At 42.9% G+C, this 24,671-nt stretch overlaps 1 protein-coding gene across 1 annotated transcript in view; it reads left to right on the forward strand.

Moving 5' to 3' along the window:
* Window positions 1–236: 236 nt before the first annotated feature.
* LOC137786247 (voltage-gated potassium channel KCNC1-like) overlaps window positions 237–24,671 on the forward strand; it is a 90,686-nt gene continuing 66,251 nt past the window's right edge. Inside the window, exons 1-2 of the mRNA XM_068577989.1 lie at window positions 237–352; window positions 1,417–2,469. Coding sequence (XP_068434090.1) covers window positions 1,927–2,469 — 543 coding nt within the window. The 5' untranslated portion in view covers window positions 237–352; window positions 1,417–1,926. The remainder of the gene's footprint in view (window positions 353–1,416; window positions 2,470–24,671) is intronic.

A 24,671-nucleotide genomic window follows, 5' to 3' on the forward strand; every position in this document is an offset into this window, starting at 1 on the left:
TGGATGTTTTTATACTCACAACATAAAATAGACAAATAAAGAAAAAAATGCTGACAAAATATTATCACGTCCATAATTTATTAAACAGAAAGAAACAGTTTTACAGAATGAGCACAAATAAGTACGTTTGAATGTTCATTGCTAGGAAACATCAACCGCTCTAACAAATCAACTGTGGGACCCTAACAGGAAGTAACCTAGTGCCACAACAACTTCCAAATACCGCACTATTTCGAAGTAGTGGGAAATATCTGTTTTAAGTCCTAATTTGTGGTCTGTTGTCAATTTTATTTTTGTAAAACGTCATTTCCAAGATTTTCATCGTGATCACAGAACATGGATGAAGTGTCAGGTCAGGTATGCAGACCATATTCTTAACGCGAGCTTTGTCAATTGGTTCAGTTGGTTTAGTTAGCTTGAAAGTAGTAACAAAGCGGTTAGTGGGAGTCTATGTTTAACTAATCATCAACACCCGCTAAGAAAGAAAAAATGTTTGATGTAAAATATGTCATCTTGTTTAAAGTAATAAATAACTTAAGAAAAAGTTAACAGTTTTTGTAACAAAAACTGAAGAAATTAACTTGTGTTTTTGTCCCTTCCACAATATAGACCCACACTGACCAGATTAGGAAGAGGAGATGGAGTCAAGGGCAAACATTGGCTGATTTTTTCCAGGCAAAAATGCATCTAATATTAAGTGGCACTCAGAACCCGAGGTTGCCCCCTGCCAATGACTACGAGTTGAACTTTGAAAAACTTTAATGCGAATATGCCCCAGGTGCTTGTGTGACCATACCCTGAGGCAGAGGAAGAGACAGGCACAGCTCTACCAGGGTGTACCAGCATGCACTGCAAACTTAGTTTAATAATTTGCCCCTTCAGTTGTAATCTGAAACCAAGATTGCTGCATTTTGTAACAATTTTACAAGCTGCAGTAAAACTGTGCTGGTCTGTTGCTCAAAACATTGGTGTACTGACCACCAACAACTGTAGTTACACTGACTATGGATCTCTACCCCCCACACCCGTCCCCTGCGCCCCTCACGCTCCTCCCTCAAATCAGCTGACCTTTCCCTTATAAACCTCTGCCATATAAATATATATGTGAGGCATATACTATTTTTTCAACTTAGTGTGAACGGTTTGTGTTCGGCCATTTCCTGTCGCAACATGACAACGTCCCGTACTCTGTAAAGATTTTTTTTTAATTCCCCTCAAGGTTGGTGTGGTGGAAGAACTGGACTAGTCTTGCACAAAGGGCGTTCCTCTGTCCCACATACAAATGAACATGTAGTTTTCTTCAACAATGTCATGCAGTTTCCCGTTAATTCTGTTTTTGACCATTTACTGTGAAAAAAAAAACTCTCTCCTCTTCTCAGTCCACTGACTCTCATTTCTTTTCATTTCAATCCACAGATGCAGCAGATTCATCTGTAGCTACCAGAGAGACACGACGTGCGGAATGTGAATAGATTTGTTTAGCTGCAACGACAGTTTTGACCTTATAATAACATCAAATGATCCGGTAATATAAATTCAATCAGTCAGTCAATCGGGCAGTCAGTGATTCAGCGGACACATCTATTGATTCATAAAATCCGCATCTCACAACGCGCGGACACACACACACACACACACACACACACACACACACACACACACACACACACACACACACACACACACACACACACACACACACACTCGCACACAGACTCCTCCTTCCTCTCCTCCTTCTCCTCTCTTTTCCTCCCTCTCCTCTCTTCTCCTTCATCTCCTCTCCTCCTCTCAGTTGGCCCTGTGACTCCTTGCTGGGACAGTGTAACAGTAGCCTTCCGAGCGAGGGACCAGGCGGTGGATGGGGAAGGGCAGTAGCCGCAGCAGCAGCAGTCGGGCGCGCCGACCGAAGCATGCTCCAGCGCAGTCATGACTTGCTCGGCGTCAGATAGCGAGAAGATCGTGATCAACTGCGGCGGGATCCGACACGAGACCTACCGGAGCACCCTGAAGACGCTGCCGGGCACGCGCTTGTCTTGGCTGACCGAGCCCGACGCCTACAGCAACTTCGACTACGACCCCAAGTCCGACGAGTTCTTCTTCGACAGACACCCGGCCACCTTCGCCTTCATCCTCAACTACTACCGCACTGGCAAGCTCCACTGCCCCAACGATGTGTGCGGGCCGCTCTTCGAGGAGGAGCTCGCCTTCTGGGGCATCGACGAGACGGACGTGGAGGCGTGCTGCTGGATGAACTACCGGCAGCATCGCGACGCCGAGGAAGCCTTGGACAGCTTTGAGACCCCCGAGCCGGACGCGCCGGAGGACGACCCAGCGCTCACCGGCGGGGCAGACGGCGACCTGAAGCGGCTGTGCATGCAGGAGGACGGTCGCAGGAGGACGAGGTGGGAAGTGTGGCGGCCCTACATGTGGGCGCTGTTCGAGGACCCGTACTCCTCCAAATACGCGCGGGTGAGTGGCCGGATAAGTGTCCGTTCTGCCCCCCTCCCCGACCCCCCCCCCCCTCCCCCCTTTCCACACACTCTCTCACTTTCCCGTTTTTCTGCACCTTTAATATTATTATATATCTTTTATTCTTTGCGCTGCACTCTCATGCGCCGTTTGGCACAGTGTTTGGCCACTGCGCATTGTCGCGCGTAAAGTTACACTCTCAAAGTGTTTTTGCAGGAGTGGAAGGATATCAAATTCACTGCCATGTTTAATCCCTTCCTCTGGCGTTCCCCCCCACCCCTCCTACTCTCCTTCTGCTGTTCTTTTCTTTTTAATCTCTCCCATTGATATTATCGTATGCAGACTTGACCACCGCTGATGCGTCAGTGCGCATCAGTCCAGCCTTTTCAGTCCAGCCTCTCTCTGCACTTTTAATCTCTCTCTCTCTCTCTCTCTCTCTCTCTCTCTCTCTCTCTCTCTCTCTCTCTCTCTCTCTCTCTCTCTCTCTCTCTCTCATCAACATGCATGTGTGCCAAATGATTTCTCTTGCAAAATGAATGCTGGCACAGTTTTATTACTAATGAAATAGGCACAACCCTGATTTAGAGTCAAGTTCTTTGCAACCATCCGATCACATGTGGTCCAGTGATCTACTTAATTACTGAGTAACCAAAGGTTGGTGGTATAGTGCAGTTCTTTCACAGGCTATAAATAAAACAAAAACCAAAGCGTGAACCTCACGATGCATCCAATAGCATGCTGGGTGGTGTGTGTTTCTTTTTATTCATGACTGTGCGTATAGTTCTGTGTGCTGGCAAGTTACCTGGATGTAATGCTGCAAAAACTGTTGCGCCACAAAACACTGCTCTTCCTCTCTGCATTCGTCAGTTTTCTGGACCCTTTGCTGATTGATGAAAACTGGAGAACGACATGAGTGACTTCAATCTCACATTGGCTTCAACATACTAGAGTAAACATATGTAGAGTTGGTACCTGGCAGGAACAACCCTGTTTTATAGCACCGATGGGCAAGCCTTGGTGGCTTAAAAAGAAAGAAAGAAAAAGATGTCCAGTGGAAATGCAGGACAAAGTGTACCCTTCATGTAGTAAAGTGGAGGGTAAGTGTTGGGAGTGGGAGATGAATTAGCGTGTATAGCACAGGCCACTTTACAGTGATAGACGGGTTTAACGGTGGCTGATGTACACCCTTGACTTCTGCCAGATTATTCAAAATGTGTGATGCGGAGGGTGAGGGTTGGTGCATAGTTGGTGGAGTCGCAGTGCGTGATGATGATATGGGGTCAAGGGTGGAACACGGGTGATGAAGGGGTGGTATCTATCAAAAGAGATAGAGTTGTGAAGATTCCAGCAACCCAGAACGTTACTAGTTAAAACTTTTGGCCACAATTCCATGTAGAGTGACTGATTCTATTTTAGTCCCTATATCGTTACCTGGCCAGCGTTTGATTGATCATTCCTTGCATTCAGCCTTGACTCAAACATTGCTTTCCTAACTTAAAAAAACACTTACAGTATATATATATATATATATATATATATATATATATATATATATATATATATATATATATATATATATATATATATATATATACTGTATAACCTATTGGTTAAAACGTGGGTACAGGAATGGAGTTGAATTAAGCGATTCTATGGTCACAGATACCCAACCAAGTTATTTGAGTCAGTATCGTCCCAATATCAGTGCATCCCTGTTCCTACGATTGTGTGTTGATGATATTAGTCCCTGTTGCTAAAATACTTAACACAATCAGTCCAGGCAAAAGGAAGACTTGTGCTGTGGTTATACCCTTATTTTTCAGCTGTGTGACAGATCTGATAATTCACTAATCGATTAGTTGACAATATCATATGTGTTAGTTGGCTAATATTGTCTTTGCTGTTTGCTTATGTCCACAATCAATTAGTTGATTTAATCGTCAGATCTGTCACACACACACACACACACACACACACACACACACACACACACACACACACACACACACACACACACACACACAAGTCTAAGAACATGCGGGTATGGTCAAGCATGTTTCAGCTCATTTTCCTCGAGAGATGATGTCCCAATTAGTTGATTTTGCGCCTTACAATTTGTGGCCAATGCCAACATTCAGTGCAGGAAGCTTTCCTATGCATTTAACTAGTGGAAATTGTTATTGTGTATTACTCGTGAAAGCGGCAAAATCAACCCTACAGTAAGGACGCAATTTCGACATGGGGGAGTTTGGTTAAACATATTGCGGTACTTGGTGTTCTTCACCAGGGGTGTCGGTCGTTGTCGGTAGATCTGTGATGGTTAAGAACCACTGGTTCATAGCACACACCTAAAAGAGGAGAGGGACTTACAAGGAGTTTGGATGGTGTGTAAACCTCCAGCATTGCTCTTCTTCCCCAAGAAGAATTCGTCAAGTTCGAAAATTGAAATGGCAGTCAAACAAGTGATCCCACTCCACCCAAAAAATAAACAAATTGAAGGCTTGGGTACACCACCCAAGCCTTCAATTTGTTTCTTTTTTGGGGCGTGGGGATCAGTTTGACAGCTGAGGTGACTTTGAAAGTGTTGCAGTCAATAGTTTTCGGTGCCAGCGCGGGTGACAGGTTGGAAAAGGGGGAGGAAGTGATGGCAGCAGTGCAGCAGCAGCGGAGGCACTCAGGTAGGCTGAGGTCAGGCAGTCAGCTCGGTTTTAGCTGATTAGCTTGTTGGAGAATGACAAGGGCGAACCTTATGAGCGGTCTCTCGACTGGGAAGGAAATTAATAGCAGGTTAAATTCTGTGCATCCGTCCGTCACACACATATGCAACATAACCGCAAATGCAGCACGTTTTTTTCCATTTCTATTCCTTTTCCCCTTCTGTCCTCTTCTCTTCTGCAGCCTCTCCCACTCCTCTCCCTGTCGTCACCATGGACGGCTCGTGCATGCTTTATTACCGCGATTTCAGAGCTGAGTGCTGGATTGCATATTATCGCTATTGAGGCCCCTCCCCCCCTCTTCTCTGGTTCTCTCCAGCTCTCCGCTTGTGCTATAGCGTAACACTGCAGTCCCCGTAGTAGCTGACTGCGCTCTAGTCTGCTGCAGAGAAGGAGGGAGAGACAGAGAGGGGAGGGGAGGGGGTGACAGGATGAGAGGTGTTTTTGGTTGTGTGCGTGTGTGTGTGTGCGTGTGTGTGCGTGTGTGTGTGTGTGTGTGTTGAGATGCATTCAGAGTAGAAAGCGGTCGGGGAAGAAGCGGAAGAAGAAGAACAGAATGGGAGTCACTTTCTGCACCACAACACCGTTTTTCTTCCCACTGCCCCTATTTGAATGCCCCCCCCCCCCTCCCTCTTTTTTTCTGCTGAGCTGGGTACGCTGGGACTCTTGTATCCACTTATCGATTGGGGCAGTGCGTCTCGGCAATCCTCATTCAGGTGGATCTCTCAGCTGGATGAGGCTCCTGTGTAAGCAAAACCTCCACCCCCACTCTCTCCATCCAATCACACAGCCATGGCAATTCCCAGCTTCTCAAGGAGGGAAACAAAACACCAACACAGTAGCAACACACACCTCCACACTCACACACGCTTTTCTGTGTCTTCCACCACACGCAGCCAATTGCGGCACCGCTAATGTCATTTTGACCTCATTCTCAGCGGCCGTGTTGCACACGCAAGTTATTTTTGTTCCTCATCATTATGCTGTCTGTGCCGCCATGGCCGAAGCATAGTACTTAATACTGCAGTTAGGCAGGCAGAAAGCTCAGCTATGCCCAACCCTGTCAGCACATACAATACTGACTACTGATGTGTCCAGTTTTGGGTTAGGTGATGTGACCTAAATAATAAAAAAAAAGATTTCCCTGTTCTAGACACACGTAACTATCTACGCAACAAACAGACAGTTGAGCGTCATCACGTTTCTTTCAATAAACATCAAAGGCAGTTGTGGACACAAGAAGGGACCACTGCTTTAAAGCAGCAATGATCTATACTCCTTCGTTAACAATGAAATTCATTAAAGTGAAAAGGATAATTTGAATGGCGTATACAGTTACAAGGATTAAAAAATAACATTTGCATTTAATTGGACTGCCACAAAAGCGATTGTTTTGTGTCTGCATGTACTGCCCAGTGCCCACTAGTGGTTTAACGGACCACTGTGGATCCATACTGATACACCTAATGGTTCAACATCTAAGTAAAGATGACACAGTTCAACGTTACTATCACAATGTGAAAAACTTTTATTATTTTTATTGTTAGCCTACAATATTCAGAAGAACATGTGATTGGGACATCGTTGATGTTTTTCTAGTTGTTGATCTCTGATTATGTGACATTGTAAAGCATTTATCAGTGTTCTGTACAGTGGAAATTAGTTATTGGGTGAAGGTAATTTATAACGTTACCATAATGTGTTCACATGTAATCTTAGACAATGTAGTGTTGGTGAGAACCAGCTGCGACAACCAAACAACACAACGATCTGTATCTGAAAATATGTCACCTTTAATTGCAAAAAAACCTGAATAGGGATCTCTAAAAGTTATCTTTGCTCCCTATTCTCTTTTGGGCAGATCCCATCCGTGATTCCACTCCATTCGATCCGTACCATGAGTTTTATGATTCATTGCACCCTTACTGCCTATGCTGCAGTGAGTCGATTGAAATAAGTTTCCATTGAGGGGATTAGACCTCAGCCACATTGTTTATGAAAGTGAAAACAACTTTTCTTCCCACTGACATTCAAGCACACGTCTCTCTGTCTCTTCTTATTGATAATCAGCTATAAGACCCACAATCAAAGTGTGGTTTGACATATCCGTTGTAGCTCTCGCTAGTTGCCTATTTTTGAAAACGACAGTGAATGGGTTCATCAAACATTTAAAACTTTATTTCAGGCAGATTTGACAAAAAAGGGCAGAACCTGCTTCCGGGGAAAAAGCCGACAGGAACCAGGGGGAGCTGAGGCAGTTATCATGGTCGGGGATATAAGGCTGTGGCGGTGTTTCTGGGACAAAGACAAGGCGGGGAAATCTAAACGGGCAGGTTCATCAACAGGAAAGCAGTCCGGGAGTAATTGATGGAGGGTTGGGCATAAATGCGGAGAACTATCTGGCAGTGAGTGAGAGTGAAGCTGGTGCACTAGAGGCAATAGGTGCAGCAGAGTGGGCAGGTGAGAGTGATGTAGCCGACGAGGTAATACAGAAGGGATTGAGTAATAGCTGAACTTTGACACACTGACCAAAACTGTTCCAACTGACCTTTCTCACCAGCAGCTGCGAGCAGTTTTAAAAAAAATAATTTAAAGCGGTTTAACCTACTGTACACTACCTGCTCTGCACCAAACAGCAGACAGAAAATCTAGTTGGTGAATGTAGTGCAGCATTTAGCTGTCACATGAGGGAGGTGTCAGAAGCAGGACCCAAACGCCATTCGAGAATCTTTATTAACAAAAAAACAAGGACCAGCTAGAAAACAGCCCGGGCCCAAAAAGCAAAAAAACAGAATCAAGTTGGGACTTGAAGGAAAACTAAAACATGACAGGCCCTCTACACATAACGGAGGCACAAAGTACAAACCAACAAGGAGACAGGAGACAAATGGGGTTTAAATACAAGAGGAGGTAACGAGCAACAGGTGGACACAATGAGGGCAGCTCAGGTGCAGGGAATCCACAATCAGGAACCAAGTAGACAGACAATCCCAGACAATTACCAGAGCAGGAAGTGCAGAGACGCAGGGGACACAAGACTACAAAATAAAACAGGAACCAAAACTCAACCCATAACATTAGCGGCTACAATATCATACTAGAGTACCGCAACTAATTTGAAAAAAATAGAACATATACACCTATTTATGGAAAATAAACAGGAATCAAATTGTTGTGATATTGATCTTCAGAAAAAATATATCATAATAACGAGTAATTTATCAGCCCAGGCTTTTCCCATAGTACAGTAGGTACAGATAACTGTACCTTGTACAGATAGTGGTATCTGTACCTACGAAATGTGATGCACTATAATGTGTATGGAATCCACATAATCCTGACAGTACAGGGACGTAGTATAAAGATAGTCCGTGAGAAGGTTGGTGTGGATGGATGGTTCCAAAGAACCCTGACTTTCACCGAGGAGACCACCGTATCCTGTGTGGAACTAGAAGTCAACTTTCACCACACTGCTATACCTATACTTCGGTAGTAAGTTTAACCAAAAACATGATCTTTTCCTAAACAGTTGTGTTGCCTAAACACCACAGTGGTTGCACAAATGCACTGATTGCTTGTGTTGCTGGACCTTTGGAGAAAAACGGACATCAAAATAACAAAATTACTCTAAGTAAGATAAACCTACAACGGATTCTGAGGTGCACATAGGCATCACATATCACATTACCTCACCAATACACACAGGAATTGTGCAGTTAATCCCTTGAAAACATCAAAAATAATTACCCGAATCTCAGAAAATAAATATTTCTCCCTTTTTTATCTCACTTTGATTTGATTTAAACCTATTTGAGCTCAAGAGAAATAGTTTTCTCTTGTTCCTTTAAGTTGTTATTTAGGTTCTCTTGTCTATTTTAGTTGATTCAGTTCTAAGTTCTCATTCTATCATATCCTATGATAGTTTAGTCAGTTTAGCCCTAACTTAATTTAGTCCTAAATTAATTTACTTAACGTGTAAATACATTTTAGATTTCATAGTAACACTACCTATTTGCATTGACGGTTTGGCACAAAATCAATGGAAAATAAAGTATAACTTAATATAAAAACAAAATCCAAAACTCTCACACGATATCATAGAGTATAAGATCATTAACTCAATTTCACAAGTAATTAGTCCTCTTGAAAAGTACAAATTAAGTCCACTGCGTTTTGCAGCAAAAAAGTGAAAGTTTTAGTCCTACCACGACTCAGGTGTGTGAATCAGTGTGTCCTTATCTAAGGTGCGTAGTTTGGTCCGGCAGAAGCAACTGCATCAACTCGACTTCTCCTCTATGGGTGTCTTGCTGTCTTCTTTTCCCGGCTTCCAGTGTGTAAACACTAAGTGATCATCTCGCCTAAAAAACCTGGCCTGTTGTACAACAGTGCTATACACATAAAAATATTTTAATCTTACATATTCAAATCACAAAATTAAGTACTTGAGTAGAACTAGCACCTATATACAGATTAACCATCTGAACCACACTCTAAATTGGCGGCACTGTTCACTGAACCTTGCTAATGAAGCTAGACTTGAACATGTTATAGCATGTAGCTTCCCAGTTCACTTTACACAAAAAAAACCCCTACACAATATGAACTTATTCCCACCATCTTGGTTTAGCTGCGTCCCATTTTAGCTCCACATTTAGCTTCACAAAACAAGGAAATAGCATACTCGTTTGACACGTAAAAGATAAAGTTATAACTCACCAACTCAAAACTTAATTAAATTTCTTTCAGCAACAGCAACAGGAACATAACATCATCCACATACAAACATTAAAGTTTACACTTTTCAAAACATACTTCTGTACTTATTTGCTTGTCTCTTCACTTGTTTTCAACCTCTCTTTCAGTCTGGCGCATTCTCCTGCACAGTTTCGCTCTATTGTCTCTCTCTCTCTCTCTCTCTCTCTCTCTCTCTCTCTCTCTCTCTCTCTCTCTCTCTCTCTCTCTATCTCTCACAGACACACACACACACACACACACACACACACACACACACACACACACACACACACCAGCAAGCGGCGCTGCAGTAACACTGGGTGCTGCATTTCTTAAAGGAACAGCACACAAAGACAACAGGTAAAACCAACAGTGTAACCCACCATTCTAAGTTATTGTCAATTAACTTAATAACTTATTTAATTAGGTTACCCTGATTGTATTATTGTTTAACCTTTTATTTGTTTAAGGTTCCATGAACCTGGGTTAAAGTAGCAGAGAAGTTATAGTTTACTCAAACAGATAAATAGTATAAACAAACAGTAATAGATGAACAATTTAAGTACCACATTACCACTCAATTACTCCAAAGTAAGAAGGATAAGATGCTTTGTGTCTTTTATGCTAAGCATTAATAAGCATTCCCTGGTTTTACATATTTGCATCTGACAGGAGGAAAAAAAAAAGAAGGAAAGCGAGGTCTATTACCCAACATGTAGATCTGTTCCTTTAAGAGCTCAGGTGAGACAGGTGGTCAGTGGGTGGAAGCTGGCCCCAGTTTATTAACCGAATCACCCAAAAACAATGACTTTGCCAGTTTTATTTATGGAGCGAGTAGAGTGCTTCTGACCTTCAGTACTGAAGCGCAGCGCTCGACGGTAACCGCAAGATCTCAATCCTCTCTGCAGCAAAAACTATGACAACCAGATGATATTTAATGACACACACTAGCGGGTTTCAACATATATTTTCCTCTCCTGACATTTTTTAATGTCTTTCCACCTGTTTTTTTTCTTTCTTTTTTCTTCTTAAACCTTTAGCATTACTCTTTCTCTCCCCCTCCCTCTCTCGTGGTTTAGTTGCGCTATAGGCAATATATCCACCAGGGTCCCCCTTCCCCCTCTGTGCTTTTCAGGATAATGCTGCGACAGAGCTTTCTTTCTCCTTGTTGCCCTTCGTAGGAGAGAAAGAGAAAGAGAAAGTGAGAGAGGGAGAGAGGGAGACTGTAAGAGGAGAGGGTGCAGAGAGAGAAAGACGGACACCATATTATATTTGATGACATGTCAAGAAATAAAGCGTTTAACCTCGGAGTGATCTCCACTGTCCTCTTGCTTCATAGGGGGGTCAATAACGCACACCTGCACACACATTCATGCACTAGCTAAATGCAGAGACACAAACACTTGCACAAAAGCAGCTAATAGCATGTGCAGTAAGCCCCAAGCCTTCAACACATACAGTACATTCACACATGCAGCAGATTTTGGCAGAATGATCTGCTATGACGCGCTGTGCAGCAAGTGTGTGTGTGTGTGTGTGTGTGTGTGTGTGTGTGTGTGTGTGTGTGTGTGTGTGTGTGTACGTGTGCGTGTGAGGGAGGTAAGAAATGCAGCTGATCTCTTACCTTACTGGCATGATTTGGGCTCCATTTAATCCTCACTGTTTTGGTGCCGGTGTTTACGCTCTAAAAACCAGATAAGGCTGGAAAAAAACCACAAGGAGCTGCTCAGACTGCAACAAGACAGCTTCCTGACAACAGTTTTCAATGCTCAGTATGGCATCTCCAAACAAGATTATTTTTCCTTTACATTTAAACGTTAACAAATCCTATGGAAAGACCAAAACCAACAGCACATGCACCCCTGCAATACTTTCAACACACTGACACTCAGGTTTAACTGGACACATGTTTTAGGATGTGTCAAAAGTATAGTTAGGGGAATGATATACAGGGGAATATAAGGGGAATATAAAGGGAATGATGGTTAAAAGCATACTGAGTGACAGTTGTCTGTTGTGGTTTAAAAACACAACATTCAAGCAGCTAAAGCCATTTGGCTACGACTGAAAAAAGATCAAGGTCGTGACTAAAAAGGATGCGAACAGCGCTCCGTGGTGCACAAAGTCAGATTCTTTGTACAGCCACTACACAACCTCCGCTTTATGAGTTTTTGTGGCACTATAATGTCATTAAAAAAAAGTCAGTTTCAGGTTGTTTTAGGCCTTAAATGTTATTCACCAACAATCTCTTCGAAAACAAGGAAATCTCAGGAACAGTTGCTTTCGGCTCAGCAGCTGTTAACGTGCACTGAGCTGCATCCTCAAAGCCCTGTAACAGCCAATAACACCATATGCTCTGCTTTAGGCTTCCGTTAGTAAAGAACAGCAACTCCCAGCAACACAAAGGCTGCATCAGTCACATGCACATGCCTGGACACACTTTCATTTGTCGTGGCTGAGCAGCTGCCTCGTGCTCCCAGCATTGTATAGAGACACCCAACCGGAGTTGGGTGCCCAAATGAAGAGTCCTGTTTCCTTCTGTCACACATTTTTGTTGAGAGAGCCATTCCTGTAAAAATCCCCAAACACATTTGTGAATCCGTCAGTTTGTGTTCTTTAATTAACAATGATGCTAATTTGACCCCCACTTAAGCCAGAATGCTTCAAACGAGGTGGTTCATAGATATTGTCGTCTAACCACTTCTCAAGAAGCTCCGCCTGTTTTGAATAGCCACGCTCCTCGCTTTTACAGTCTGCCCTTGAACACCTCCGTGGTTTTGGGCACAACCTTGAAGATGTTAAAAGAGAAAAAACAAAGCTTGCTCCCACACCTGGCAAATTACAGCATCCTTAACTTTTTTTTTCCATAACAGTGTGAGAAAGGAATAACATGGAATACAACTTTATTTTTATTTTTTTACTTCATTTTGAAATGCTTTCGAAAACAGGAGATCTACCTTTGTGTAAATAACATTCTGCTAGTGGAATGAAATTCTGTTGTGCATAAGTATTTGTGGTCGTATCCTCAATCTCAAATGTCACATATGTCGTGTGACGTGCTACTTCAGCACACTTTAGGAACAAGTATTACTGGGACCACAACAGAAAACTGCAGACAATAAATACCTGGGGATTTACATTTTTGATAACACAGACTCTCTGTGTAACCATTTTTTCACAGTTTAGCTTGTTGACCATAAACAATCCTTGTGCATGCACGTGGATGAGATAGATAATGCACCACCTCTGCCTCACTCTGAGAGAGAGAAAAAAAAAACGTTTCTAAGCCAAATTGAAGAAAAGACTGCTGCTCTTCAGATTGTGGTCGGTTCTGTGCAAAAGTGTTTGATGAACTTGAACGGTCTGAATCCTAGCAGTGTGCCGAGCCGCTGAGCTGCCCACTGCTGAGCGAGCGAATGCAGGGTGTAGATTTCAGCCGACGGAGCTGTCCGCTGAAGAATTAAAAGCTTCACGCGTGCTGTTTCTTCCCTTGTGGAGCCGTTCGGTGCTGAAGTGGGTCGCTGGCACCAAGGAGTGACACAGAAACGGAAAGCCATTGTCGGAAATGAGGGAGTGCTGAATCAACGACAGAATTCAATCTTCACTAGGGGTCTGGGAGCGCTGATTTGTGCAGCTTCATTTGTTTGTTGGTACTTTCAGATGGCGAAGCAGCTGCTGAAGCAAATGTTGTCCAGCGCAGAATCGATGAACTATTGTTTATATACTGAGACCCTGTTTTGGAAATGAAATGCAGCTGTTTTTTGTTTTTGTAGCTTACATCATTCCACCTGACTGACTTAAGTCACATCACTGAGATGGAGCTTGTGTTGCTCATTGCAGGATTACAGCTGGGGCGGTTGTAGCTCAGGGGGATGAGAGGTCGTCCCGTTACCACAAGGTAGCCGGCTCAATCCCCAGTCCCCCCACAGTTCACACGTCAAAGTGTCTCTGAGCACAACACTTAACCCCTTGTTGCGCCTCACAGGGCAGCCCACTGCTCCTTCATCAAGGATGGGTCAAATGCAGAGAAGAATTTCCCTAAGGGGATTAATAAAAGTGTATGTTTTTTTCTTTTCTTATTACACCTCTATTCATCTAATGGCCCAGTGTCAACATCCAGGTGTGTTTTTTGTGTTTTTGCACAATTAACTTACTTATACACAGAATGCAAATATCATGTGGTGGAAAAGTTGTGTAATTTTTAGAAAAAGGTTTTAGTGCGCCTGTGCAGTTTCCTCATTTATGTATATATATACACACAAAACTGAAGACTCTAACATACTGTCCTCTGTTTGTCCTTTACCACACCATCAATGGGTGTAAATGGGTGAATGGCCATGTAGCATTAAAGTGCTTTAGTGGTCGGAAGATGAGAAAGGCACTATAAAAGTACATTTACCATTGATCATAAAAAAGTATGATGAGCTGTGAGCAACAGGGAGACAGCGGCAACCTCCAGTTCTGAAAAGTGAATCCAATGCCTCAGTGCCTTTAACTTGCCTCAGTACCTTCAAACAGAATCACAAAGTTACAGTTATTTTATAATGTGATTGTTTTTCACAAATACACTACATGTATTATAATTATTTTTGCCTATTAGCTTATTTTCTCATTACACAGCTGCCTTCATCTGTTCCTCTGCTCCTTCAGGCCTCTGGCATGGCTTCTTTGGACCTGGTTAACAGCATTTTTATCCAATCACATTTCACCTGCCTTCCTCTGAAAAGAACAGGCTGGTATATTAATACATGAAAGAGCCTTTAGAAGGTCTGGATGTGTGATCGGTCATAGCCATGACCATTTACATGCGCTGTGATTGGTCAGTGTAACTAGCATCAAACCTACAACCTAGAATCTCAGGACTTACTGATGACCCCTTTCCCACATAGGTATAGTGAAATGCTTATGCTGTTACTGTTTTTTACATTTACAGTCATATTTAATCATAAACAAGCCACAGTGCTGTTGTTGCTATTGCAATGGGGGTGCTGGTGCCTCTTCCCTTGGCCTCTCCCAGCGGCCTCTCTCTGCCAGTGCAGTTGTGCTGCAATGTCTTGTCTGTGCACTGTGCAGGGTGTCAGTGTTTTGTTGGATTGATTGGGACACTATGCATTGTTGTTGACCTGACAGGGTTGGGCTTTCCCCTTGCTGTGCTGGCCCTTGCCGGGTGCATTTCCTCAGCTGCGGTGCACACGACCGGCTCTAGGTCTGCTTGGAAAGGCTCCCGCCACGTGCTTCAGAGGTGGCCCGTGGGCGTTGGGCGCTGCGTAATTGTGTGTTGCTCGGCAAAGGAGTCCGCTCTCGTGATGCCGTGTGGCGCATTGGGTCAGGTGTCTGCTGTCCACACATGTGGACGCGCCGTGTATTAAGTGGGTCTGTATGTGACAATAACTCCTGGGACACTTATACGGCACTCATTGAAGGCCTAGGTCTGAAACCCATGGCCCGCCACTGATTGACGGGTCTACTTTAATTGAGAGGTTGCCACTACGGTATTGTCTGGGAGTAGTCCGTAATGGTATTGGTAAATGGACATGTACTTGCATAGCCCCTTTTTAGTCTTCCGACCACTCAAAGCCCTTTTAACACTACTTGTCATCATTTACCCATTTACACTCATTCATACACTGATTAAATAGCCACCTACCCATCAGGAGCAGCTAACATTCATACACCGTAGGCACAGCTATAGGAGCAATTTGGGGTTATGTGTCTTGCCCAAGGATACATCGACATGGGCTATTGGAGCCGGAGATCAAACCGCCAATCCTGTGATTGAAGGACCACTCTGCTCACCACTGAGCCATAGTCCACAAACCGACGGTAGAAGAGGCGGTGATTACGTCAACTATTTACATACAGTATATGCTTGGAATTAGGAAGCAGTGAGGTCAACCTCCGTTTTGAAGTCACAGAAAACCCAGAAATCCCAATTTCCCAAGAATACGCATGCACATATCACAGGCAAAGCTGCGCAAAAAATTCCGTTCACACGCTGCAGTTAGAGTGACTTTATTGATACGGGACATTTGAAGAGCTTCCTCGGGGGAGTTATTGACCCGAGGAAGCCTTTCATAATCGTTTGACCAAACCAACAGTATCGCTCACTACAAAAAAGCAGCTCGTCGTACATACCACACCACAGAATTACAAGCCACAGAGAGGACGGTTCCCTCTCCAATCCACAGAATGAGTTCCATTAAAAGGATGATAAATGCGTCAATGTTAAATGGTGGATTGACACAGAGCCAGTTGGCATTGACTTCAGGAAAATAGACACATTTTTGTGATACTGCATTATTTTATTTTACATTAAGGTACAGTAGAGTAGTTCAGATATTGTCATTGTGTTCAGTGAGACGCTCTGTAAGCTGCATTTCATTGGTGTAATCTTAGGATTTTCCTAACAATTCCTCCTTGGGGAAAAGCCCTGGTGTCATCGCTGGGGAACAGACATTAAAATAAAGCTTGTACGCACATACCACACGAACGTATAACTTTGAATGCACCTAAATGTTCCCTCTCTGGATCCCCCTTCTTAAGTAGCCAAAAATCCATCAGAAGATCCCTCTCATCCCTCCCATTCCACCTTCTCCACTCCTTTCTTCCCTCTAAATAGAGCCTTCTTTCACTTTGTCATTTCGACACACATAACCTCGTCCCCTTGGTGGGGGTAAGAGGTGTTGCAGCGCCTCTGACGTATACTCACGGAGACGAGCCCCTGGTGCATTCTCTCTCTCTCTCACACACACAGTTGCTTAATTGGTTGTTGTTTTTTTTGACCTCGCAAACTATACTTTTTGTTTTTATTAATTGTTCTGCTTTTCATTTTGTGTTTGTATTAACGTTCTATAGCCTTTTTCTTGAGGTTAAATATACATAGTGTGTAAACTTAGTGAAGATCAGAGATTCAAAACTTCTGCTTGAATTTAAAATGAGATTTCATGGGATTGGAACACATTTTGCTGCACAGAAAGTGTTTGTGTATTGAGGCTAAAAACAGCTACATAATACATACCCTTTTTTTAGCCACACGATATGTCTAGCCTGCGGGGGGCTACTTGAGGTCCAACTTGAGGTCCAGCATACCATCAATCTTTCTATTGGAAGACGACCTGCATAGTGGCTGTCCACAGTGTATTATTCCCAAACGACTAAATTACATTCTCAATATCGTTTTGAGAGGAAAGAAAACACAACTTAGTTCGGTTTATTAAAACTTGGTTTGGCTTAAAATAAGTATGTTTGCAACATTGTGGAAATTATGGACGTGAAAGTCAAATGTTGATGCAGGACCTCTTCTTGTGATGCATCCAAAACAAAGATAATTTGTGAGAAAATATGTTGCAGTTTTGCTGTATGGGAAAGGACCAGGCTTGGAAAGGAGGGGCGTCTCTTTAAATTACTGCAGAGTCTGCCGTATCTCCTATGCTCGTGGACACACACATACACCTCCGTAAGTCCTCGTACTCAGCTCTGATAATGCGATGATGTCTGTATTATTACAGACATCATTGTCTACCTTGTGTCTTTGATGTGCCACAGATAATGCGATGATGTCTGCAGTAAAGCTTACCTTGTGTCTTTGATGTGCCTCAGTCTTGAGTGATTGGATTTGTGCATGTGTACCTATTCTGCATCCTACGGGGAAGATGTGCATGGAGAAAAGAATCTAAGAATGACACTAATGCAATGCCACAGCACACTGTTCAAAAAGTGGCATAAAGTCACTGAGGAGGGAGCAAGGTCGATGAGTAGATGAATATAAAGAGGAGTAGGTAATTAGGGAAAGTTAAGGAGGGATTTTTTAATGGGAAATTAAGACCTTTAAGAGGGGTGGGGGGAAATATATAAAGAAACCTTCACTTATTGCAACCACTAGTACAACATGATAGCTCACATATCTGCACTCAGTTTGTTTTGTTTTGCACAAGTTGCACGGTGGTGTAGTGGGTAGGTTATAACTTTATAACAATTAATAACCCACAACGAATGCTTTATAACAGGGTAAAACATCACGACACATCAGTTTGTGACAAACACTTTGTAACACTAATAATTGTACATTTAATAAAATTACACTGCTGAACTGCATGCTGGGTACAGCTCACCCACTATTACAACAAGAAACTTCGGAAAAACAGGAAGAGACAGACCTTTCCAATTTTTTTCACTCTTAAGAAATGGAGCTGGCCAGCTGCTGTAGACTGTTGTCCATGTACGGAGAGCCTCTGAATGAAATATTGTCTGTGAGGTTGAAATGCTGACTTTCAGCTTTAAGGGTGTTTGAGGGCGTTCATACATATCGGATGAACAGTGTAGGACTCATTGCCCCTATTTTTTGGAACATTGCAGCTGGACGTCCATCCTAAACTCACGACAATGATATTTGGAGTTATTTCTGTTAGGAATATGTGGGAAGTTCATGCCAGTCACCTTCCCTCAGTCCAACTACATGTGGTTTATCAAAGGAAGCCAGACTGCTAAATCCAATAGTGACTCTCCCCTTTATATGTGGTTTGGTATAAGTTCCTGAGGAAAAATATTGTTTAAGTTGTGACTGAAAGAAAGGTATTTTCGTTGTAAGAGAGAGAGAGAGAGAGAGAGAGAGAGAGAGAGAGAGAGAGAGAGAGAGAGAGAGAGAGAGAAGGGAGGGGGGGGGGGGTGCATGATGATTATAATGTGAGAAAATTATATTCTCATCTGTCATTAGTGTGTAAATGCTGTTCTCTCTGTCTTTGGGGTTGTCCCTCTGCATGCCATCACATTCCATTATCCTGCTCTCATTCTCGTCGTCCCCGAGGTCTTGTGCTGTTCTTACATCACTCTGGGGACATCTAACACTATCTCTCACACACACACACACACACACACACACACACACACACACACACACACACACACACACACACGCACGCACGCACACACACACACACACACACTATATTTTATTCTACTATGTTCTTTCTATGTTTACAGTTTCTTCACAGAGCCAATGTGTGGATTTGACAAAAAAATAAATAAATTGAGGAATGAAAAGATAGAAGGAAAGAAGACAGCAAGGAATGAGGACGGAAAAAAATAACAGAAATAAAGTAGGAAGAAAAGAAATTGAAAAGGAAGGAAAGAAGGATCCAGCTAGTTAATGCAACCCCGGGCATTTCTTTACATCAGTGAAAGATGCAGTTGCAATGTGCTGCGTTCGAAAGGCTAAGTGTACTAGAAGAATTGGGAAGAAAAAAAGCCACGTAGTCCCTCTTTTCTCCCAGATGCAAATCACCATCATCCTCCAGAAACCTCGGAGCAGTTCACTTTATGGATGTAGACATTTTCTCCATTTGTAGAGTCCTTCCTGACCGTGAGGCTATATCAGACCACTAACCTTCTCTCCATGATGTGCTTTTTGTGTGCATTTTGGTCTCATGAGAATTATTTTTTTTATAGGTCTTCTGGAAAAGACATCTTTCATTATGTTTTTGGGTACGTCTTCCAAATATCTGTGGGGGAAATTTAGCAGATAAGTGCCCATTTGTTTGTCCACACGTCGCTGGCAGAAAAAGATGCAGCTTCCTTGCAGGAACCTTTTTAGGGAACCCAAGAACCTCTTTAGGAACTAAATTTAGTTCCTTAACCCCAAAAAAGAGAAAAAACACTTTGGTCTTCGCAAAACTATTTGTACTGCTTTTTGCCAACTGAGTGCAACGCTATAATGCGTATTGCATTTCTCCATGACAACAGGATCTTTCCCCTTCGCATGTGATTTTTCGGAATAGCTTGGCTCCAAATGTGGTTAGACAACAAATTGCATAAAGTAATAACATTTGAGGTCCACAGGGATGAACTAAGTTAGTGGCATTAGTCTTCTGGGAACTGTGAATGTCTATCTAACATTTAATAGCAATCCATCAAATAGCTGACAAAGATATTTTATTCTGGACCAAAGCGTCCGACCAACTGAAATGGACATTGTGGCTAAAAACAGAGTCTAGGTGTCAGCCAAAGTGAACCCTCACACAAGACCACACCAAGGACACAGGATCGTTTGCACTGAAAAAACATTAAAACGTGGGGAGTGAAAAGATGTGAGGGCACAGATAAACACTTATTGCCTAATGTATCTCGATGTAGCTGATGCAATACTGAGGTAATTGTTGTATTACAGGTGCTGCTGTGGGCAGGGTCACACTGGGAACAAAAGTTGGCCTCTGTGAAAGGACCCATACGGATTTGATAGCACCTCATTGTGTACCTTCCGAAGTTAGTACAAACAATACACATTCTCATAAGAATTTCCAAAGGTTCTTTAGGTTTAGACAACTAAAATTATTCATGCGGATCAAAACCACACAATATCCACGTTTCCTAAATAGGTTGCTATGTCAGAACAGTGTTATTGGTGTCATGAATGGAGTCGTACGGCCATGAGAAAAGAAGGGGGATACACACAAGCGAGTAGTTTAACGAAAAGAGTTTACTTAACTTGGGAAGTATAAAATGCAAGCTAAGCCTAATGGTGTGTGGAGTCAGCACTTTCAGCAGTGCAGAGAAGTGGACGAGTGGAAAGTGTGAATGCAATGTTGGATAGTGTAGCGACAAACCATAATCTTAAACAAAGAGCCAAACGGGTGTAACAGGACAGAGAGGGAGGCCAGCTCAGACCAGACAGTCTTTTAAGAGAGTGCACTGGCACATGTGTTTCCAGTGCTGCTAATCAGCACACCTGTCCCTACACTACTGAGATTCTATGCCACACCCACCTGCAACCCTGCAGGGATAACGGCCAGTGGCAGAAAGGGTCGTCACATTCGATCAAAGTCATTATATTGTGGCACGATTTACGATGTTTCACTGTCATATACACAGAAAACAGACAGTTATTCTATGCAACAAAAACCTTTTTTTGCTCGGTCCTCCTAACACAGAATTACAATAAACTTAAGGTAATGAATAGATAAAAAATAAAATATATAACAGTATTGCACCAAACAAAAGTTGGAGCTGTTAGAAACTGTTTGTCAGTCTGATGGTTCTGTGGCGTCTGATGGCAGGAGCGAGAAGAGTCTGTGCTGGGGGTGTGTACTGGAGAAAGGCAATTTTCACATTATCAGGAATGTGTGCTTGCAAATATGTAGGCGTCTACAAATCTGAGCTATGTAAATAACTTTTTTAGAAAAAAAAACAAAGAAAAAACAAAGAAATAACATATTTTTTTTATTTTTTTTTTACAATCAACACTTGAAATGATGCAGGCACTTGCAAATGAAAATTGACTGAAAATTGTCATTACACCAGATGTAGCATTTAACAGCTGATCACAGTGATGGCCAGGCTGCATATGATTTTGTTTAAGCCAGCATAGAAGGCTTAGCTGGCCCTAATTACACGCCACTGAAGATATCGGACGCAGGACCTTGCCCGATGACGCTGTGTTGCACCAAAAGTTGACCAAAGTCCAACCCTGCTCTGAATTATCAGAACTGTCCAGTTAGGTTTAAAAGATGGTCAGAAAATATTGTAAAAGTGGTTCAAAGGATCCTCGCTTGTCTTTCCCCAATGGCACATCAGTTGTCTTCCTCTATGAAACACTATGCAAGATAAAACTAGCTCAGTTTGGCTCTCAATGCCACAGGTCTGCAAGGTTTTGCCATTATTGAGCTAATGTGGCGTCGTCTTTTGCCCGCTTTAAAACAAAAAGAGCTGAAAGTGGTCAGTGGTCACAGTAAAGAAGAGCTGCTTTCGGCAAAGATCGTGGTCATGGTTAAAAAACCTTAACTTTGACTGTTGGCAGGGGACAAGAAGTAAAGGAGATCCTGTCAGGCCAACTGTTTTGGGCTGGTCCAATACCGGCCCACCTCCATCACCAACCGGCCCTCCTCTTACATTGCCAGACCAGCTTATGCTTCACATAACAGGTTAAATTTACTCTAATACCTAAAGTCAGTCATCACAGACTGACATTTATACTAATGCTCACGATTTGTATTCACACTCATGGCTTCCATCATCTTTATTCATCTAATCTCTACCGCCAGTCTTACTTTGTTTCAGGTGTTATGAAATGTCAATCACTCTAGCCTGTTTAACACTTGCGTTACTCGCTCGCAGATGAAGCTGTTTTTGAGCTGTTTTCATGGTTTTAACCATTTTTATGCACCCTAAACACCCCTACACAGAACAAATCACCTAGGATGAAACACTACTGATACCACTGATGTTCACACGTTGTTAACAGGTTAACTTGCAAAGACACGACTCACCGATTCTTGTCAAAAGTGCATACACTGATATATTAACACACACAAAAAGGAGATCAATATATGATCTTAGTGGGGCACCCCCCTCAGCTGATGACCTCATCTAACTAGCCAGTTAAAACATCAATATGGAGAATGCAGGTGGGGCCAAGCCGTCAATCATTTTAGTGGACAGTGGGAGGCTTTATCTAGTCATTTGGCCCCCTTTCGTGCAGCTGACGATGCAGCATACAAGGTCATGGTCTTCACTTAATTTTGTAAATTTGTTCTTCAGTGGCTTGTGCATGTTATAAAGGTGAACTGCACTCACCAAGTTTAAATTATGATGTTTGTCTGTATTAATGGCAATCTTCAGTAGCAGAAAGTGTTGAACAGCGCCCTTGGTGGCCGGTCCCACCCAGGTGCATGCAGTATTTACTTTCTTACAGCAGCTACTTTTGGCCCTAACTCTGAGCTTTGGCAGCCCGTGGCACTATTTGGCAGAGCCCCGTCCTCCCTACTTAGCGTATTGGAGCTATCTTTGCACTGAACGAAGCACTGCAGCAATCTGCGGTCTGCAGCAGTGCTACAGCAGAGCAGGTTGTTGGTAGGATTGGGAGGGTGGGCGTTAAGCTTCTCTTAATCATGATTTAGTCATTTGTTAATTCTTGTTATCAGTCTGTACGTACACTTACTACTCCCAACAAAGCCATTGTATGTTTTGGGGGCCTTATTAACCCAACCGATGGGAAGTCAATCTAAATGCACACACAAACACTTGGACGCAGTAGGTTCCGCAGTGTGGCTCAGGGCTGTTTTACTGCTGCAGCCAGCGTACGGATGGGTGGCTCTCCCAATGCCAGAGCCCTGTTGCTTCGTGACAGCACCTCTCCTCCTCCTGCCTCCCTTTCACTATTCTACCTTAGGTATCTGTTGGTGCGTGTCATTATGGCGCAATTGGGAGCTCCAGGCGTTACAGTAGCCTGTAACTTGTCTTTACCACCAGTCGCACGCTCTCTCCTTACACACAATCTCTCCAAGCACATACTGCCTTGCGTAGCAGAATGAATACAGCCCAAGACAAGACAAAGCTATGGTGGGGTGGTATGGGGAGGAACCAAGTCTGCGGTCATTTCTTTGAAGTCAACTTTCTAATATATATTGAAAATGAAATTTAGTGCATATTCAGTTTGTATTGACAATTATGTACAAAATACCACTAGGCTTGATTACTAAAGCAATAGTCAAAGCTTCCAAGCAATCCCGTTAATTCAAGCGTCGAGGCTCACCGATGAATGGTCTGTATCATTGTCAGTTGTCATGATAATCAATGTCCAAATCCCCCCAAAAAGTCCCAAATGGTCCATCAAATAAGAAATAGGCATGCACTTTAATTATTACGAGTTATACTCTGGCGGATAGCACTGCTTTTCTGTGTTCAGAAGGCATATTTTTGTGTGTGTCTCTGTGTGTGTCGTTGTGGCGCTGTCCCGGGTGCTGAAACAGAGTTTATTGCTCGACAGACGTTCTTCAAAAAGCCAATTTATCTAATCATCATGAGCCTACAATGGGCAAATGTGTTTTTACTGGCTACCGCTATAATTTTTTTTGACAGGATTATTTCTTGTTTTTTGTCGCCGTATTAGATATTATAAGTAAATAATGACTGCAAGCTGTATTTGAACATGTCACGATACCATTACAGTTTATAGGCCAATACAGTTTTTTACCTAATTGATCGTGAAGGTATCACAATGTAATTCAATGCAAACCCATTTACGTTAGCTAACAGCGAAGGAACCATTGGATTTGACTTTTGATTTTAAGGTCACAATTGGATTTTTGAAAATTATTGCAATTATTGCAAATAAAATGCAGTTGGAGAGCAGGCAACCAGTGAGCTACGCTGTGCAGTCTTTGATGTGTGTTGGGTGAAGAGAATAAAAAATGTATTCAGTGAGAAACGCCGATTCTGCTTTTGGCTTTTGATGGTTGAAAGAGAAAGCAAAAATGTTTGGTTTGGAAATCAAACTTGTGTTGCCCTTACACACTTAACAGCTAACATAAACAGTTATAATACCATATTGCAGCATTGTCAGACCTGTGTTGCTTGTTTGTGTCGAAGCTGATCTTTGACACCTACTGCGTGGAACCATCTGTCAGTAACAGCAAGAGAGGATGAGACAGCAAACAGGTCGGTGAGGGAAGGGGTGGGAGGTGGGGAGGCAGACAACCATGAGCTGCAGTGCAGCGAGTATAAAGGCAGCCAGACAAACAAACTAGATAAAGAGCGAGTGATGAATGGGTATAAAACAAGGGGAAAGGAAGAGAGACAAGAGGGAATATCCTCAGAGGGAAGTAAGCCCAGACATCCCGGCTACTGTAGCGCACCAGGGGCTAATGTGGCACACCGGGAGCTACTGTCTGTAACAGCACCCAGCTACAAGACCACATATAGTTTTGTCTGTTGCACCTCAACCTCTACCGCTGCGTCTTTTATGTCTCACTCCCTGACATATAC

This window comes from Clinocottus analis, unplaced genomic scaffold (assembly GCF_023055335.1).
Source record: "Clinocottus analis isolate CAN_PGR_092001 unplaced genomic scaffold, fCliAna1.0.p SCAF_16, whole genome shotgun sequence".
Classification (NCBI taxonomy): Eukaryota; Metazoa; Chordata; class Actinopteri; order Perciformes; family Cottidae; genus Clinocottus; species Clinocottus analis.